This window comes from Scleropages formosus, chromosome 1 (assembly GCF_900964775.1).
Source record: "Scleropages formosus chromosome 1, fSclFor1.1, whole genome shotgun sequence".
NCBI lineage: Eukaryota > Metazoa > Chordata > Actinopteri > Osteoglossiformes > Osteoglossidae > Scleropages > Scleropages formosus.
The window spans coordinates 53882771-53902128 of NC_041806.1; the positions used below are offsets into that span (position 1 = coordinate 53882771).

The 19358-nt window shown below is 47.3% G+C and overlaps 1 protein-coding gene across 2 annotated transcripts in view; it reads left to right on the top strand.

Annotated features, from left to right (window-relative positions):
* svep1 (sushi, von Willebrand factor type A, EGF and pentraxin domain containing 1) overlaps positions 1-19358 on the top strand; it is an 80876-nt gene that overhangs the window by 26607 nt on the left and 34911 nt on the right. For both annotated transcript variants that reach the window (XM_018730252.2, XM_029257697.1), the window contains exons 4-8: positions 11501-11659; positions 12441-12620; positions 15890-16069; positions 17546-17740; positions 19046-19164. In XM_018730252.2, the coding sequence (XP_018585768.2) occupies positions 11501-11659; positions 12441-12620; positions 15890-16069; positions 17546-17740; positions 19046-19164 (833 nt within the window). The remainder of the gene's footprint in view (positions 1-11500; positions 11660-12440; positions 12621-15889; positions 16070-17545; positions 17741-19045; positions 19165-19358) is intronic.

Below are 19358 nucleotides of genomic sequence, written 5' to 3' on the forward strand. Positions count from 1 at the left end.
CGATAGAACTCCTTCTTCAGCTTGACGGCATCCCTTACTTCCGGTGTCCACCACCGTGTTCGGGGATTGCCGCCGCGACAGGCACCGGAGACCTTATGGCCGCAGCTCCGAACAGCCGCACCGACAATGGAGGAGCGGAACATAGTCCATTCAGACTCAATGTCCCCCACCTCCCTCGGGACCTGGTTGAAGCTCTGTCGGAGGTGGGAGTTGAAGACCTCTCTGACAGGGGCCTCCGCCAAACGTTCCCAACAGACCCTTACTATGCGTTTGGGCCTGCCAGGTCTGTCCAGCTTTTTCCCCCGCCATCGAATCCAACTCACCACCAGGTGGTGATCAGTTGACAGCTCAGCCCCTCTCTTCACCCGAGTGTCCAAGACATATGGCCGAAGATCAGAAGAAACGACTACAAAGTCGATCGACCTCCGACCTAGGGCGTCCTGGTGCCAAATGCACTGATGGACACCCTTATGCATGAACATGGTGTTCGTTATGGACAAACCGTCACTAGCACAGAAATCCAATAACAACTCACCACTCGTGTTCAGATCAGGGAGGCCGTTCCTCCCAATCACGCCCCTCCAGGTGTCACTGTCGCTGCCCACGTGGGCGTTAAAGTCCCCCAGTAGAACGACAGAGTCCCCAGTGGGAGTGCTTTCTAGCACGCCCCACAGGAACTCTACAAAGGCCGGGTACTCTGCATTGCCGCTAGGCGCATAAGCACAAACGACAGTGAGAGACCGTTCCCTGACCCGAAGGCGCAGGGAGACGACTCTCTCATTCACCGGGGTAGACTCCAACACAAGGCGGCTGAACTGGGGGGCTATTAATAAGCCCACACCTGCCTGCTGCCTCTCACTCTGGGCAACGCCAGAATAGTGGAGAGTCCACCCTTGGTCGAGAAGAGTGGTTCCAGAACCCAAGCTGTGAGTGGAAGTGAGCCCGACTATATCTAGACGGTATCTCTCAACCTCCTGCACTAGCTCAGGCTCCTTCCCCGCCAGTGAGGTGACATTCCAAGTCCTGAAAGCCAGAGTTGGCGCCCGAGGTTTGGGTCGGCCGGGCACTCGGCCCCTACCACCGCCCAAATTACAACGCTCCGGCCCCTTACGGCCTCTCCGGAAGGTGGTGAGCCCACCGAAGAGCGACTCCACGTCTTGGCTTCGGGCTGAGCCCGGCCAGGCCCCGTGGGCATAGACCTGGCCACCAGGCGCGCGCTTGTGAGCCCCCCAAGGCCTGGCTCCAGGGTGGGGCCCCGGTGACCCCATACCGGGCGGGGTAAACGAGAACCTAGATTTAACGGTCATCATAAGGGGGTTTTGAACCACGCTTTGTCTCGTGTGTCACCCAGGACCTGTTTGCCTTGGGAGACCCTACCGGGGCATATAGCCCCAGGCAACATAGCTCCTGAGATCATTCAGGCACTCAAACCCCTCCACCACGTTAAGGTGGTGGTTTGAGGAGAGGTAGATATGTTTCAGACAAATGTAATTATCCATTTATGTTTAATGGCTTGGTTGTGGCATGGGCTTGGTCCACACACTGGGGTATCATAATCTCCCCTTTCAGACCCATAGCTAAGGTTGCTCAGTGTTTTTTTTTTTTTTTTTTTTTTATTTTTTATAAATCTAGGTATTTGGCAGAAAAGGGTTATGTTGGTTATTCAAAAAGTAAGCCGAAGCCCCGAAAGGAGGTTCCTTAAAACATTCACCTTACATGATCTTTCTGTCTGGGTTCATACTCCTGTCATTCATCCGAGTGGGCACTCCGCTGGATGGGTTCATCTGCTATGACTTTTGGAAGTTTGGATTACCCTATTTTCTGAGTGACACATGGTGAGTGAGGCCGAAACGCATTCCTCTAGATCAGACTAACAGTGATGTTAAAGAGGCGAACATCACAGGGTCTGGGGTGGTGCTTTGCCATCATAGTAGCCTCATTCCTGGAGCACTCAGCCACATTAACGCTCTCTCAGCTGGTCCTCCACACCTCCCTGCCCGCTAGCAGCACTTTTAAGAACAGACCTGCTTAATAGCATGCTGCTGCATGGCGGAGTCACGCACCGCGATTGTTCGCAAGGCTGTATGCACAAGGGCAAACTAGCCGAGCGCTGTGAACTCTGACGAGTCATCAGTCACGTTTCCAAGTGGAAACCTGTCTTTGTGATTTGTGGTGCTGTGGTCACAGATGGAGGAGCATCTTCGTCCGCTTGAAGTCATCATCAGTCATTTTGACTGGGCCATCTTCATCAGGACATGGACCTTGCTTTCCCCAAGGACGTAATTAGTCAAGAAGTGTGGGAGACGTGTTCTCCAAGCTTTCTGACTGGAAGTGCTGTGTGGAAAGAGGTTTTTTTTTATGGTGCTGCCGTGTTGGGTTTGTGACCTCAGGGGACAGTGTGGATTTTCTTGTAAGCTGCTGCTGCTCTTGCTTGAGGAAAAACCCACAGTCATGCTGCCCCTCCCCCACTTCACTCCCTCTTTGGTCTTTTACGCTTCCAGCTGGTGTGTGTGTGACCACAGGGGCTGCGCCATCTGTCTCACTGGATCTGTTTTGCACTGAGGTGTCAAGCTCAGAACGTATGCCATATGCGCTGGCAGAACCCGGGGTCATTTCTCTCTCTCGTGTCCCCTCTTATTTTTTTTGGGCAGGGCAGGATGTTAGACTCCTTCTTCCTTCCCAGCCCCCCATCAGTTATAGGATGACTGTTGCAGGCTGGGGAATGCAAGTGAACTGGAGTCTTTGCCTGAACCGTGATGCCTGCTTGGGCATTTCAGAGAGATGGGCTGTCAAGGTCTTGGTGTTGAAGGAGTCTCTTCTCCAACTGGAGAATAATGCTTTGTTTGGCCTTGTTCCTGACAGGATGCTGAAGGCCTGCAGTCACCAGCTTAGTGTCCTACTAACAACAGTAAAGTCTTCATATCCTTCTACAAGTCTCCAGCTGGAAGAACACTTTGGAGGCTGTTATAGAACCTGACTCAAGGGGAATGTAGAGCAACTTTAGCTTTACCTTGTTGGCTCCAGTTTATCTTGAAAATACTGCATTGTTTAGTTATGTTGTGATTTCTCTAGTATGTAGAGAAATGTTGTTTCCACTCCTTTTGCTATAGATCAGTGCTTCTGGAAAGTACCGTTGAAGGTGTTTTCAGAATGTGAGGTGAGTAAAGGACATGAGAACTAGAGAATTTATTAGGGCAAGCCAGCTTTCTGTCGGTCCTGGACTCTGTGCCAGGTACAATTCGCACCGAGGAAGTGTAAGTGTTGCTAGCTGAAGCACCTGAGAAGACAGCATGTCAGACATGCCACGGCGTTCCTCACTTCTGTGTCACGGCCCTTTGGCACTGGCTCTTCTGCGGAACTGCAAGCTCTCTTTCTCTCTCTCTCTTTCTCTCTCTCTCTCTCTCTTTCTCTCTCTCTCTCTCTCTCTCTGATGGTTATGTGCATGATGATGGATTGGTATTGGAACTTCTCAGCTGTCTTCTGGGAAGGTCTCTGTGACTCAGCAAAAGAGAGATCATCTCCAACAGGGGCTCGTGTTGCCTCTCTGTTCACACTTACAGGCACTTGCAGAATGCATGCAGCATGCATTGTGGGATCTAAGGTCTTTTACAGTGCTCCAAGGACCTCTTTGTTTTGTTGCCATAGCAGATCATGACTGTGAGTTTCAACACTGTAAGGAATGACGCGTTCCTCTTCTCCCGGAATTTCAGCCTCCAACCTTTAGCCCTGATGAGGGTGAGAGTTCTTCTGTTTGGAGTCTTTAACTCACTTCTGTTTATCTTTTTATACTTGTATTATGCAGGTAAGTTATTATTATTATTTTATTTCTTATAGAGCGCTCTTCTAACGCAGTGACACAGAGCGCTTTAACACAGACGTAAGGCAAGAAAAACAGATACAAACAAAGAAGACGGTCAACTAATGGCTACCATAATGAAGAACTTATTATAGAGCTATAAGTATACCTACTGGCCACCGGGGAAAGGAACAAAAACTCCCAACTGAAGGTTGAGGGAGAAAAAAAATCTCTGGGGGTCCACGGGCCAGTGGTTGCCCACCCCTCCTGGGCATTCTAGAAAGTAACAATTTGTAAGCCAGCGTGTAACAAGTAATAATGGTAATGTTGGTAAATGGCATCTTGGATCTCCAGCTCGGCATGGAACGTCTCGATCGTCACGGCAGATGGACATCATCCTCTGTCAGCACGGGATTCGTCTGTCACCACTGGCCGGCCTCCTCAGGTCTTATGTAGCGAGGTAGTGCTCAACGAGAAGATAGAACAGAGTTAGTAATTTGTTACTTAAGTAAATTTAAAATGCATTTTTGTAAAGGTGATAAAATAAATAACCAAGGCAGGTTGAATTACATTACGAGGTGGAATGCCTGAGTGAACATATAAGTCTTAAGTCGGGATTTGAAAACAGAAATAGACGGGACATTTCTGACAGTAACTGGTAGACTATTCCACAGTTTAGGTGCTCTAGAACTAAAGGCGCGACCTCCTACTGAGATCTTATTGATCACAGGTACTTTAAGGTAACCTGCATCTAATGAATGGCGATATCATCCTGGGATATAAAGATTAATGATCTCACAAAGGTAAGCCGGAGCAATGCCATGTATTGCCTTATAGGTCAAAAGTAGGATTTTATAATCAACTCTATAAGAGACCGGGAGCCAATGCAAGGATTTAAGTACCGGTGTTATATGGTCGTACTTCCTAGTTCTAGTAACAATTCTCGCAGCAGCATTTTGTACCAACTGTAGCCTGGATACAGTCTGGTACAGACAACCCGACAATAAAGCATTACAGTAATCCAGCCTGCTGGAAACAAAAGTATGAACCAGTTTCTCAGAATCTCGTCTACAAAGGAATCGCCACATTTTAGCTATGCTTCTTAATTGAAGGAAGCACGACTTAGTCAAAGCATTTACATGCGATACAAATGACAGCTTTCCATCCAGCAGGACACCCAAATCCTTGACACAATCGGTATGCTTGAAGGTAATACCATTTGTTGTAAAGATTGACGTGATTGAGTCGAGAGTTTTAGCATCACCACCCACCACAAGTACCTCTGTCTTACTGGCATTTAGAGATAAAAAATTATTACTCATCCATAATTTTATACTGGTAAAAAAAATTAGTTGACACCACATGTGATGGATCATCAAGCTTGAACGATACATAAAGCTGTGTGTCATCAGCATACGAATGGAAATTAACATTGTGCTTGCGAATAATATCACCCAGTGGTAACATATAAAGTGAGAACAGTAATGGCCCCAACACAGAGCCCTGTGGCACACCATACTAAACCGTAGTAGAGATGGACGGGGTGCTGTCGTCGGATTTCAGTACAAATTGTTCACGGTTTGCTAAATACGATTCAAACCACTTCAGAACAGTACTTCTTAGTCCAACCAGGTTTCCAAGTCTACTCAGTAGGACACTATGAACTACAGTATCAAACGCAGCACTCAAGTCAAGTAACATAAGAATAGAGATCTGACCAGCATCAGAAGAGATGAGAATGTCATTAATAACACGTCTGAGTGCCGTTTCAGTGCTGTGACCAGTGCGGAAACCAGACTGAAATTTTTCAAATATATTATGGTGATTAAGATATTTTACACTTTGGGAAACTACGATTTTTTTCTAGAATTTTGGATAAAAACGGTAAATTGGAGATCGGTCTATGATTACATGGGTCATTACAGTCTAGATCCGATTTCTTTAGGGGGGGTCTAATAACGGCGATTTTAAGGGCTTTTGGAACACATCCATTTAGTAACGACGTATTAACAATATTAACAATAGGTTCTGTAAGCATGGAAACTGCAGCTTTCAGTAATTTAGTGGGGATTGGGTCTAAAGGACAGGTCATACTTTTCATAGAGCGAATTAGCATGGTAATTTCTTCTACAGTTATTACGTCGAAGCTACTGAGATGGTGCGGACAACTAATATCATTGTCAGAAGCGCTTATGTTTGCTAAAACCGAACTAGAGGGCACTATGGATTTGCGGATTTTCACTAATTTACTATTGAAAAACGACATAAATTCATAATTAGTAATGGTAGTAGAAATACATTGTTTATCTTTGTGTTTACCAGTTAAGTAAGCGATGGTATTAAACAGAAAGTGAGGGTTCTTGTGATTTTCATCAATTAACTTTGCGTAGTATTCGGATCTGGCATGAAAAAGTGCCTTTTTATATTAGGGAGTTAAGTTAGTCTTGCCACTTACCATTCTCTCTTTGTAATAGTGGCACAATTACTTGTCAGGTATTGAAGACCCAAAAAAATATAACTGACAGTTCTCAGCGGAGTCATACACAAGTACTGGGACACAAATTAGGCTTCCTTGAACACTGAGAAGACAGCATGTCAGACATGCCACGGCATTCCTCACTTTTGTGTCATGGCGCTTTGGCACTGACTCTTCTGTGCAACTGCAAGCGCTCTTTCGCTCTCTCTCTCTCTGATGGTTATGTGCATGATGATGGATTGGTATTGTACAAATACTGGAGATGCATCCCCCTGCCCCCTGTAGTTATGCCTATCTGTTTTTTCTTTTTTTTTTTTTTTAGACTGATTTGTCAACATAAGTCAAAGTCTAACATGGAGAGCTGTGCCCTTTTATTCATTTTAAATACGCACACTGCAATGAGATATCTTGCTGTTCTCCCAGAAATCATACATCATTTGTTGCAGAACACAAGTTTGAAAGGAACTGTATCATTCGCAGAAGAAAAAAATGTGGCTCAATGCAGTGGAACTCAGAGTGCAGTTCTGATCTCAGCCTTGCGCACTGTTTGTGGCACTGGGTGGAACGAAGGTGGCGCTCCAGTGCCCCACTGCAACTTAACCGAAGGAGTGGAGCTCAGAACATGGGCGATCCACAGAATTCTTGGCCACATGTTAACCATCAACCAGGTCAATAGCTCAACACCGAGGTCACGCTCAGTATGTCACATTTACATTTTATTTACTTTTATGTTTATTGAACCTGCAACCATTGGGTTTACATTTATGTTTGTTTGTTTAGCAGATGCTTTTACTTAGTTTTTTACTTTTACTACTTCACAACAGCTTGCAGTGTGAAGCCAGTTGCCAGCCAAAAAAAAAAAAGATGTTTTCTGAATACACGCCATATGTTGCATTGGGCTGCACACTGGCACAGTGTGTTTGGTTGTGGGTTTGAATCTGGCTCAGTCTTTCGCGATCTTTCAGGTGGATTGGTGACTCTGAATTGCCTGTAGCATGTGTGCGTTTGCCCTGTGATGGATTGGTGTCCCATCTGCCTCACACTCTGTTGTTTGGCATAGGCTGTGCACCGCGACATAATCACTGTTCTGGGCATATTGAGCATGGCTCCAGCTTGTTGGCCTGCAGTGTGTGTGTTTTGCTTTGGTTGTGTGTGTGTATTTGCTGTCGCTCTGAAGCTATGCTGGGACTCAATCCAGTGATTTCCTTGTGAAAGGAGAATGGAGTGTGATGAATTTGTTTTTTTCTTTCAGACATAAGTTCCATAGTTAGCTTCCACAAATACTGGAGTGGCATCTTTAATTTTAAGTGAAGAGAAAAACTTCTGCTGGGGATTGACTGCAGTTGCTTTATACTGAGAAATTGCTTCAAAAATTCATTCTCAGTTAAATGATGCAAAGTCACTTTGATTTCTCAGTCACTACTGTACAGTAGAGGGGCGTGTGGTGGTGCAGCGGGTTTGGTCGGGTCCTGCTCTCCGGTAGGTCTGGGGTTCAAGTCCCGCTTGGGGTGCCTTGTGACGGACTGGCGTCCCGTCCTGGGTGCGTCCCCTCCCCCTCCAGTCTTGCATCCTGCGTTGCCGGGTTAGGCTCCGGTTTGCTGTGACCCTGCTTGGGACAAGCAGCTTCAGACTGTGTGTGTGTGTGTGTGTGTGTGTGTGTGTGTGTGTGTACTATACAGTAACTAATGAAGCTATTGATACAAGACATAAGAAAAGTACTGTAACCCACTACAGAAGGAAAAAACCCATAACCGCCTGCGTCTTTCATCAGACGAGATGCATCCAAGCAGAATTCCACGGCACAGATGAACGCGATTGCTTGCTGCTGGGTGCAGAACAGTTAAATAGCAACTGGCGCACAAATTCTGTCAATCTCGGCATTCCTGTTGCTGAAATACGGAAAACATCTCTTTGTCACTGAGCAGATGTGATGTGCAGTTGTTCCTCTGCACACTCTTGTTTTTCCGCAGGAATCAAGTCTGCTTTCCCGTGGGACAGCAGGGCCTGATCTGCACTCAACAACATAGCTCTCTGTCTCCCTCACACATCCGTGGATATACTGATATATATACTGACATGTTCTGATAAAGTTTTGTGCAGCTACTTGTGTGATGAACATCAGTTCATATGGTGAACGCAACAAACTAACTGTACTTAAGAATCACACATCTATATCTAAGTGTCTCTTTCTGCTGATGTAATGAACACATTGTATATCTTCTAAATACGAGATGTACATTGCTTTGGAGAAAAGCGTCTGATAATTGAATACATGTAAATGTAAGTATACACGGATATACTACACATACAGCACATACAAACACATACTGTAGTTCTCTCAAAGCGTAGCCATGCTGAAAACATGTGAGGGCCTGGAAATAAAAGTGAACTGTGTCCTGCATTTTACTATGTTCTGAACTTTATTTGCAAAATTCAGTTTAATGTCAGTATTTTGTCCAGGGGTGCGGTGGCGCAGTGGGTTGGACCGGGTCCTGCTCTCCAGTGGCTCTGGGGTTCGGGTCCTGCTTGGGGTGCCTTGCGACGGACTGGTGTCCCGTCCTGGGTGTGTCCCTTACGCCCTGTGTTGCCGGGTTAGGCTCCGGCTCATTGTGACCCTGTATGGGACAAGCGGTTCAGAAAATGCGTGCGTGCGTGTGTGTGTCAGTATTTTTTTTCTTTTCTAATTCTTAACATCTTCTCAAAAATGTTTTTGCTAAAAACTTCATTGGTTTGATGTGATCTTCCACATGTTAAAGCTAATTCTGTGTTTTTTTATGAACAGCTTTGATTACCTACTTGAAATTCTTGGGTCATTTTTTTTTTCTTTTCTTTCACTGTACCAACCAGTCTAAGGCGAGCCCTGTCACACCTCATTCTGCCACCCTTCCCCATCACTCTTCCCGATAAGAACAACATGTATCACACCTGATACTCAGATGCGGGAGGGATATAGTCTTCAAGTGCATTCAGGCTTCAGCAAGACAGCTCTGCTCGGTGTGCCGTGTCAGCGATATTCACTGAAATATCCGAGTTACTGCCGTTACGCTATTAATGCATGGCAAAACTTGTCTCCTGCCAAAGGCTCTTGGGCTCTTGTGCAAATGTGTGTGTGCTGAATCTCAGATCCTGAAAAGTCACACAGCTGTTTGGTTGTCTGCCCCAGAAGTCATGATCACTACGGATGAAGGGGTTGCAATTAAACGAGGAGAATTTTACATGTTCGAAGGGTACGCCTGCAGGTTTTACAGAGAGGTCACTGATATCGTTGTCTGCTGTCCTGTCAGATGCACGATGTAGAAAAGTTTTGCAACAGCGTGGTAAAAGACTTGTGTTGCTGAATTGCAGAGCCTGTAGCTCTTGCCTCGCCCTCTGCAGAACCAGTAAAACATAGTGTCTTGTCTCTCGCCTGGATTTCGAATCCTGCTGCGGAGCACAAGGTCAGAAACATCAGCATGGTCCATGGGAGGCTTCCAGCTTGTTAGCGTGAAGCTGTGTGACGTGCAGGCGGCGGCAGCAGGGGTGTTGGCAGTGCGTGGTTTCCACCACTTAGCTTCGTCATGCCCAAGCCTCGCTGTGAGCTCGCTCTGGTGCTTCCTATTGGAAACGCTCTGGAATGGGGGCTCTGTGTGTGTGTGTGTGTGTGTGTGTGTGTGTGGGCGGGCTGTTGTTAGAGGAGTACACTGGTCTAACTTAAACCAAAAGCAACCAAACACAAGCCAATTTCTTGCGTTTTTGGACAGAAAAAGCAACACATTAGTCGGTGTGACCCAGAGAATTTTTTTAACACCATGATCCAATTTCGAACCTACACATCTCTCTCAGATCTCTCTCTGAACTCAAGGTGTATCTGAAAGGCACTGCGGACTGCAGCTTCGGGTTGTTGTCTCACAGTTTGTCCTCTCTGCGCTGTTAAGGCCCACTTGTTTCCTTCGGCCTGCCTGCCTGCCTGCATCACTGAGGCGGTTTCCTGCAAGCGCAAAAATTAGTCGTTTGAGCCAGGGATGAAAATGAAATGTAACACAGTATTTCCACTGCTGTAATACAAGCGCAGTTTTATTCACATTAATAACTAGGCTCCCTCTAAAGTCATGAAGAAGCTTTTGTAAGGCAAAGTGGAACTAAGATATTTACTTTAAACGTGTGGGGGGAAAGGCAAAGTGTTTGTTTACCCAACATTCCTTCCATTATCTGTTCAAAGGCAATGATTGACATTAAAAATTGAACAAATATGGATCAAGTTCTTCTGTGCTGCAGGCACGCAGCTGCTCTCATGTGTGGACAGCTGCTAGCGTAGTGGTTAGACCTGCTGCCTTTCGTTTTAAAGGTCACAGGATCGATCCCCACCGCCAGCTGTAGTACCCTTGAACAAGGTACTTACCCTAAATTGCTCCAGTAAAATTGCCCAGCTGTATAAATGGGTAAGTAATTGTAAGTTACTTTGGAGAAATTTGTCAGCTATATGTATAGAAATGTATGTGTGGCTTCTCTGTGGATGGGTGGCTGTCCTAAACTAACCTGGGAGAAGTTAGTCCTGGCCAGTGGCCAGTATGTCTGGATTACCAGCTTGCAAATATCAAGTGCTGGAACGGAGCAAGTTGGACATTGGATACGCTATGAAGTTCAGGATGTGATGACCATTCATTAGTAGAATCAAACCTGACTCATTTAAATAAGACAAACAGGCTGGGCTGAGGAATGACTGTTGGGAAATGTCCTGTCCTTGGGTTTTTAGGGCACAGGGACAGCCTTGCTGCAGGTGTTAGCTGTGGATCATTTATCATTGAAATGGGGGGGTGACCAGTGGAGCCCTGTAAAGCTGGCCATTTTGTTTGACTCCCCATCCTGCCATCCAGGGAGAGGGAGAGGGAGAGGGAGGGGGAGGGAGGCAGAGGGAAGCAGAGGGGGGGAGCGAGAGGGAGGCAGAAAAAGGGAACGAGAGGGTGGGAGAGGGAGGAAGCGAAAGGGTGGGAGAGGGAGGGAGCGAGAGGGAGCATTCCCATCATGGCGCACAAGCTTGCTTGTTTTTTCTTTCCAAGGTCTGATCAGCCAAATTTAATTAGTGATTGATTGACACTACCTGTCTTTCTAGTTTCCTCAGTTAGGTCAACTTCGTTAATCACTCACTAAGGCTGTCTGCTCACTGCCTCCGACATCAGCGTGATTGTCTGTCTGTCCTTCTGTCTCTCTGTCTGTCTGTCTGCCTGTCTGACTGACATTTGTTTGTCCAGCTTGTCCACCTGGGACCTACAAACCAGAGGGAATCCCAGGAGGCCTTAGCACCTGTCTGCCCTGCCCAGACGAGCACCACACCTCACAGCCCGGAAGCACGTCCCTCAGCGACTGTGTCTGCGAGCCTGGTTACCGGCCAGTGGGTGGCACCTGCCAGGGTACGTGACCTGCATCACACTACTGACGTACATTAGTGTACGACTCGTGCACGGAGTGTTATACAGTAGATGCAGGTGAGGAAATGGCCTCTCCGTGTACTAGACCTGAATGGCTCCAGTAAAATTCCTGGCTGTATCAATAGTTTATTGATAAGGTAGGTCACCGTGGATCAAGGAATCGGCTAAAAAATGAAATCACAGCAATAGTAATGCTATGCCACGTGCACAGACCACATACAGCATACACATTTACATTTATTCATGTATCAGACACTTTTCTCCAAGGCGACGTACATCTCAGAGAAAATACAATTTGTACATTACATTAGGAGAAAGAGACACATAGTTGCAGACATGTGATTCTTAAGAAAACTTAGTTTGTTTCTTCAGAGACGTCATTTGTGTCACGTGAGCTTGTCTTCCAGAGCCTCAGACGTGAAGAGGGACGCTTTACCCTCAGGGTTGCCCTGGTGTGACCGACGCAGTAACCCAGCCGCTCTCCTTTCTGAGCATCAGTCTGTAGTCCATGAGGACACTTTTCAGAGACAGGATGTGTCATGAACTGTTTAAACTACATCTAATTCCCTATCTTAATGTGCGGCTGCCCTGGGCTGGGGGCCTTGGTTTTGAAATCTATACCAGTAGAGTCTTTGCCATGGCGGCACCGGGTCCCGTGTGAGGGAGAGAGGAGCGAGGCAAGCACTTCTCGGTGTGCATTACAGACTTCCTGCATCTCTCAAAACACATCGGCTGTGTCTGCTTTGCTTTTCCTTGTCGCTAGCGGTTCAGTGCCCAGACATTGGCCCTCCGGAGAATGGCTATTTCATCCAGAACACGTGCAACAGGCACTTCAATGCAGCCTGTGGGGTGCGCTGCCGGCCTGGCTTCACCCTGCTTGGGAGCGGCATCCGGCTCTGCCAGTCAGACGGCCAATGGTCCGGCTCCAAAGCCAGCTGCACAGGTGAGAGATGCCGGCAGACCTCCGATGACCTCTAGCGCTGCGTTGCTGTCTCTCCTTCCCCCTCCGTCCCTGTTGGAAGGAATTGCCGTCTTCCACCCACTGCGTTCAGGTGTTGCTGAGGTCGGCATACGCTCCCAGTCTTATAGCGTATACCCCATGCTCTTGACCACAGCGCGATCCCTGCCAAATGTGGCATTTGCAGTGCTTTTATTAAGCTATAATGGGAAACCCTTCAAAGAGCTGAGGTCCTGCTTCTCTTCTCAGATGTTGCTGGATCCGTTTGCATCAGTGTTTATTTTTGATAGCATGCAGTCATAGTTTGCTTTTTTGCACATTGTTGCAGAAAGTGTTGAGTCCTGCTCTGTTGCTGTGCCAGGTCCCTGTGAGCCCATTGCTTTTGTACAGCTCCCAGCGACGCTGTAGCGAGCGCCCAGCGTTGGCCCACTGCATTCCCACAGTGCCTGGTGGCAGCTTCAGCCCCACACGCAGTCCTGCTCCCCTTGCCACTGTCTCCTTATCGTTTTACCCACCTTCTCATCACAGTCCAACATTTTGCACTCTGCAATCTTTTTACACCCTCCGCCTTTTTCAACCTTTCTGCGCCCCTTTTCCACTTCCGGTTGTAGTTGTTTATCATGGTGCTCCCTCTACGTTTATTTTTTAAATTTCTCACCCCTTTTTAACTCCAGAACTCTTTGTGCCCCCCCCCCCCCCCCCCTCCATTTTCCTACCCTTTTCCGCCTAGACCCCCAACATACCCTTGCAGATGCACGCACATCCTCTGTCCACTCATCTCCTTCCCATTCCACTCTTCTGGGTCACACAGGACCCCCCCCAAAGCCTCACTGCACTGCATGTTGTGAAATGTGCCAGAACAGGCCTATTCTGGGCTTTTATTCTGAAAGAAATTACGGGAGTTGCTGTCTGCAGAGCTGCACTTTCCCTCTCACTGCCTCCACGTCTCTAAGGCTCCTTCTCTCTCTCTCTCTCTCTCTCTCTCTCTCTCTCTCTCTCTCTCTCTCTCTCTCTCTCTCGGCATCTGTTGTACAACAGGAGGCTTCATCACACTGAGATTCTTTAAAATGCAAAGAATCTGTTTCTAATTTACCACCACATATCATTTTTACCACAAAATGAGACAGCAGGACAGCAGGGGGCGCAGTGGTTATTTATTTATTTTATTGTATGATGTGTTGCCGGGTAGGCTCCGGTTCCCCGTGACCCCGTATGGGACAAGCGGTTCTGAAAATGAAGAAGAAGAAGAAAAAGAAGATCAGAAACAGATCTTCAGCAACATAGGGCAAGCTTTAAGCTGTAAAATTGGCTTCATGTAGCCAGAGTTTAACGTCTGTGTCATCGATGTTCGTCAGATCCACTGGCGTGGGTGTGTACATGGGGCAGCGAGTCAACAGATGTTCTGCAGTTTCTTGCTGCTCACTGCGTGGGCATCCAGGGCTGTCTGCTAGTCCCATTTTGTACATGTGTGCCCTGAATCGGCCGTGCCCGGTGCGTAGTCGGTTTAGGTGCTCCCAGCAGTGTCGGTGTAGCTGGCTTCCAGGTGGTTTAGAGGATGGCACTGGGATAAATCTGTGTAGCCATGAACCACTGTTCTTAGTCCATTGCTTTTGCCACTCAACTTCCACCCAGGCCTTCGGTGACAGGGCACTGCTGTTGTCAAGCAGCTGCACCACGCACTGATGGAAAGGCCTTCAAGAGTTCAGGCGGAGTTGCTTTTGTTGGCCAGAGGTAATAGCGGTTAGGTGACAGTAAAGCAATGACCTTTTATCATTTAAGGAGTGTTTTGCCATTGCTATGCACTGTGCATTTCTCCTGATATCAGGTGGAGGTATGCCACTTACAACAAGTAAGTAATTCGTTGGTGTGGAGCGGATGCAGCCAGATACAATTCTCATTGTGGTGTTCAATGCGCAGTCTACTTTGTTAACGTGGGTGCTTCTAGCCCATACTGGTGCACAGTATTCTGCTGCAGAGTATATGAGTGCTATTGATGTTGTTTGTAAGATTTTGAAGTTTCAGTCTCAAAGAACCAACTAAAGATAACACACACACACACACACACACACACACACACACACACACACACACACACACACACACTTGCTGAACCGCTTGTCCCATACAGGGTTGCGGGGAGCCGGAGCCTAATCCAGCAACTCAGCGCGTAAGGCTGGAGGGGGAGGGGACACACCCAGGACGGAACGCTAGTCCGACCCACATCTCCACCACGCCCCCCTAGATAACTTAAATTAATTATATAATAATTTCACCAAAATTATTATGGAAAAAGCTAAAAAGCACATCCCTAGAGGTGTAAGAAAACTCTTTGTTCCCGGCTAGGATGAAGAATGTCAAGAATTATACAAAAACACCAAAGCGCTCAAACTAATGAAAAAGTCCAAATCACAGCTTCCAAACTTATTGAGCACCTAGACAAAACCAGGCAAGAACACTGGAAAGCATAGATTTCTCACATTCCAGTAGGAAAGCACAGTGGTTAGAACTGTTGCCTTGCACTTAAAGGACCTCGGTTCAGCTCGTCTCCTTCTGTAGTACCCTTGATCAAGGTAATTACCCTGAACCACACACACACACACACACACACACACACACACACACACACACACACACACACACACACACACACACACACACACACACACACACACACACACTGTCTGAACCGCTTGTCCCATACGGGGTCACGGGGAACTGAAGCCTAACCCGGCAACTGAGGGCGTGAGGGGGAGGGGACACACCCAGGATAGGACGCCAGTCTATCGCAAGGCACCCCAAGCGGGATTTGAACCCCAGACCCACCGGAGAGCAGGACTCGGTCCAACCCACTGCGTCCCCCCCCCCTTACCCTGAACTAATATAGTAAATATTACCCAGCTTTGTAAATGGGTAAATCAGTGTAAGTAGCTTAGCACATGGTGTTATATATTGTGTGTGTTTTTTTTTAAGGGTTTGATGGCCTGTAGTTTTATATTCTGATGAAATGAAATTGAGACTTATAGTTTTACATTTTTTGAGTTTTGGGTATTTCTTGTATTTGATGTGTTTTAAATACTTTATTAATATTTAAAAAGTCAGCTAACCACTGAATAGCTTAGGAGAAAAGTGTGAATGTAAAAGCATGTAGTTGGAGTTTAAGTTCGCCAAGGTTTGAACTCTCACAGTCTGTCCCACATCTCTAGCTGTCACTGTGTCACTAAGCTCACCTCTCTCCTTCTGCCTCTTGTCTGCAGCACGGCGCTGCCCTGCGCTCCCGCCCCTCCAGCATGGCTTCTTCAACTGCTCGGGGACACGTACTGTGTACAGGTGGGCGTGCGAAGTGCACTGTGAGGAGGGCTACCAGCTGGAGGGGAGCAGCCGGCTCACGTGCCAAGCCAACTCCCAGTGGAGCGGACCCCATCCTCGGTGTGTGGGTAAGCCTGCTGCAGGATGTGAGCTTCACTCGAACTCCCACTGCACACCTTCTTCCTCCTGTTCCCCGCCTTCAGAGCCATTTCATTCCCAAACCCTCTAGTGCTCTTGTTTTTTACATGTCCTCTCATGACCCCATCTCCCCAAGACTCCCAGTCCACCCACCATCTACCTTCTACATACTTTTTCCATCTCTGTTATTGGCCCCATCCTTGACACGCGTGTCTGATCGCACAGGTGCTTCAAAGGGAGACCGAAGACACCATTTCTTTGTTAGGAAAACGAGGTGGGGTTGTCCTTTGCTCGAAGGCCAGGCATTTATATCCTACCCTACCAGCTGTTCATGATCTTGAGAGATATTTTCATTGTGTATGTCCTCAGATGCTTGTGCACACACAGTTGCACGTAGAAACATGCGTTCAGTGACCACGTTTATTACGTTTGTAATTTAGGAGACCACACAAATAGACACACACGTTCACAGACCACACACCCACACATTTATAGATACATATTCATATACACAACTACACACACTCCTAGACCACACACGCAGCCAGACAAATATACACACATTTATGGGCATGAATTCATAGACCACAATGACTTACACGCACATTAAAATACATTAAAATATGGATGACGTTCACACAGTGACTAGCAAATAGAAAAATGCAGTCAGACAAGCGCATGCAGCAGGGTGACAAAGAGTTTATGATGCATTTTCATGTTACGGAGATGGAAGGTTCTCACACAGAAATACACACTGGGAGAAATACAGAAACACATAGTACACAGTGAAGCAGTAGGTTTGATACCTTTACACACAAGCATGTGATTGCATTTACATATTGTGCCAAAGAACTAGAGGGCAAAGTGTTCACATATAGAAATATATGAGCACACACTCACAGGAGGGTGTACGCACACGCACATGCACACCCAGAAACTTTCATCAATTTCCCAGTCCCCTCCCTCACATGAGTCACAGTGTTCTATTTAAAACGCAGACGTCTGTGCGCTGTGGCAGGACGGCCCTTGTTGCTGTTTATCAGCTGGAATGTCCTTGCACCCACTGCCAGCTTGTTTGTGGAAACGTCTGAGCGCCTACTGGAGCGCTCGGTGTCCCTCGCCATGTGGTGCCGCAGATATAATTGCTCTGCTCTTATGGAAGACGCAGCCCTTGGACATCAGTACCACAGGCTGCCTGAAACCCCGCTTTTGTCTCCCCTCTTTGCATGGTTGTGGAAGGAAAAAAAGAGTTCCTCACAGATTCTTCCTCACCTCGATGTTCATGGTCTCATCACTGACCCGCTGGTACGTCACGAACCCCAAGCAGACTGTCTTTTCTGGACATGCTAGTTGTTGCTTTTCTAAGCCTCTGTGCCTGTGACTCTCTTCTACTATCCAGTGAGGTGCCCTTCCCAGGTCAGTGCCCTGTGGATTCTGACCACATTTTCACACTTCCCCTCTTTCAGAGATCCGCTGTCCTGCAGTTGGAACTCTGAAACGTGTCCTACTGTTGCCCCTTACGTGCGGTGAGGGCGAGGTGAAGCCCGGGATGGTGTGTCGTCTGGCCTGCCGCCAGGGCTACAGTCTAGTGGGAGAGCCGGAGGTGCGCTGTTTAGCCTCCGGAGAGTGGAGCAACAGCGTGCACAAAGCCACCTGCGCAGGTAACCAGTTCACACGCCTCCTCGCAATACTTTGTGGAAAGGAACTAAAACAACAAGCCCAGGTGCTGATGAACCACTACACACAGCAGGTACTCAGGAAGTTTGGGCATGTGGTGCTGGCGATGCCCGCAGTAAATAACTTGTGCTTCTTCACACTTATGCAACATGACCTTTTTGTAACTTGCCCTTATTTGAGGCCATGTGACATCATGTGACCTGACACCTTCCTACAGACAGCATGCGGTTTGTGCAGCGGTACGCTTCTTACTGGGGGTAAATGACCCGGCTGGAAGGCAGAGCGCTTCCCTTGGACCCAGTGTTCTCATTATGTGACAGTTTCCTGCTCCTCTAAACTGCTAATGTGGTTAACATTTTTAAAGGCATTAAGAGCCTTTTATTTAGCCCATTGAAGAAGGGGTCCTCGTCCTACTGCTCGTGCTCTATCCATCAGCTTGCAAAGCACCCATAACAATGACTGCAAAGTGCTTCCAGCAAATGAAGACAAAACACAGGCGCTCATAGTTTAAAAAGTGCTGCATTGTTAAATTGATGCCACTCTTTCTGAACATCACAAATATCCTGTTGCATTACGTTATCTCTGAGATTACAACATGCTTGTGACATCCTTTTGTCCCATGGCTGGAAATGTGGGCTTGTGGTTGGGGAGCTGAGGGCAGCTGTAGAACGTGAACGTTTTGGGTTTTCACTGCAGAACCTTCCCAGCCATAGCCTGAATTGTGAAGTATTGCTCTGGAGCAGCTGTAGTGAGCTGCAAAGCACATATTTAAGTTTTTGTTTTTTGCAGCCTTATCACACGGTTGATTAGAGCTCTCTCTTCCCAGAACATGTATTGCGTGGGTTAGTAACACTACATAGTATCCTCTGTAAGTCGCTTTGGACAAAACTGTCTGCTAAGTGAATAAATGTAAATGTAAACGTATAGCTCAGTGTTTTACACCTTGCCTATTTATATGGTAACTCTAACTACATGGGTCCTCCTCAGATCTGAACAAGGAGTCAGTCTGTTAGGAGAAAACAAAGAATTGCTCACATTCCTGCCTTTTTTTACAATTCAGTTCCAGTCATCAGTGTGGTTTACAAAAATATTTCCAAGTTAGCATGTGAGAAGGAGCCCACAGTCCCAGCGCTGTTTTGGCAAGAGGGTCTAGAGGGAACTGTCATGTCACTGTGAGAAGAGGTGGGCTTCTAGGTAATGAGGTATCACAAAGTGATGACACCTAGGTCACGCAAGGTCCTGCTTTCATTTGAGGACCCGCTTGGCCGTGTTTATTTTCTCCACCCCAGACCTGGAGCCTCCCCACATCGTCTGCCCTGAAGATGTTGTGGCGGAGACAGCAGAGCACCGTGCCGCAGCCAACATCAGCTGGAGCACGCCCAAGGCTGAGGACAGCTCTGGGGAGGAGGTGCGTCCTGGGGCCAGCAGCGGGAGAGGGAGGCTGAAATGTTGGGCAGTCAGGACCAAAATGCACTTTTTGTTTGCTTTACTTGGGGTTGTGTGTAGTACCAGGGCTCAGGGTTCGAGTGGGGACGGATTCAGTCAGGCCTCAGTACACGGTATCAGGGAGGTAATTACCTGTGTCTACTCAAGCTTCATTCT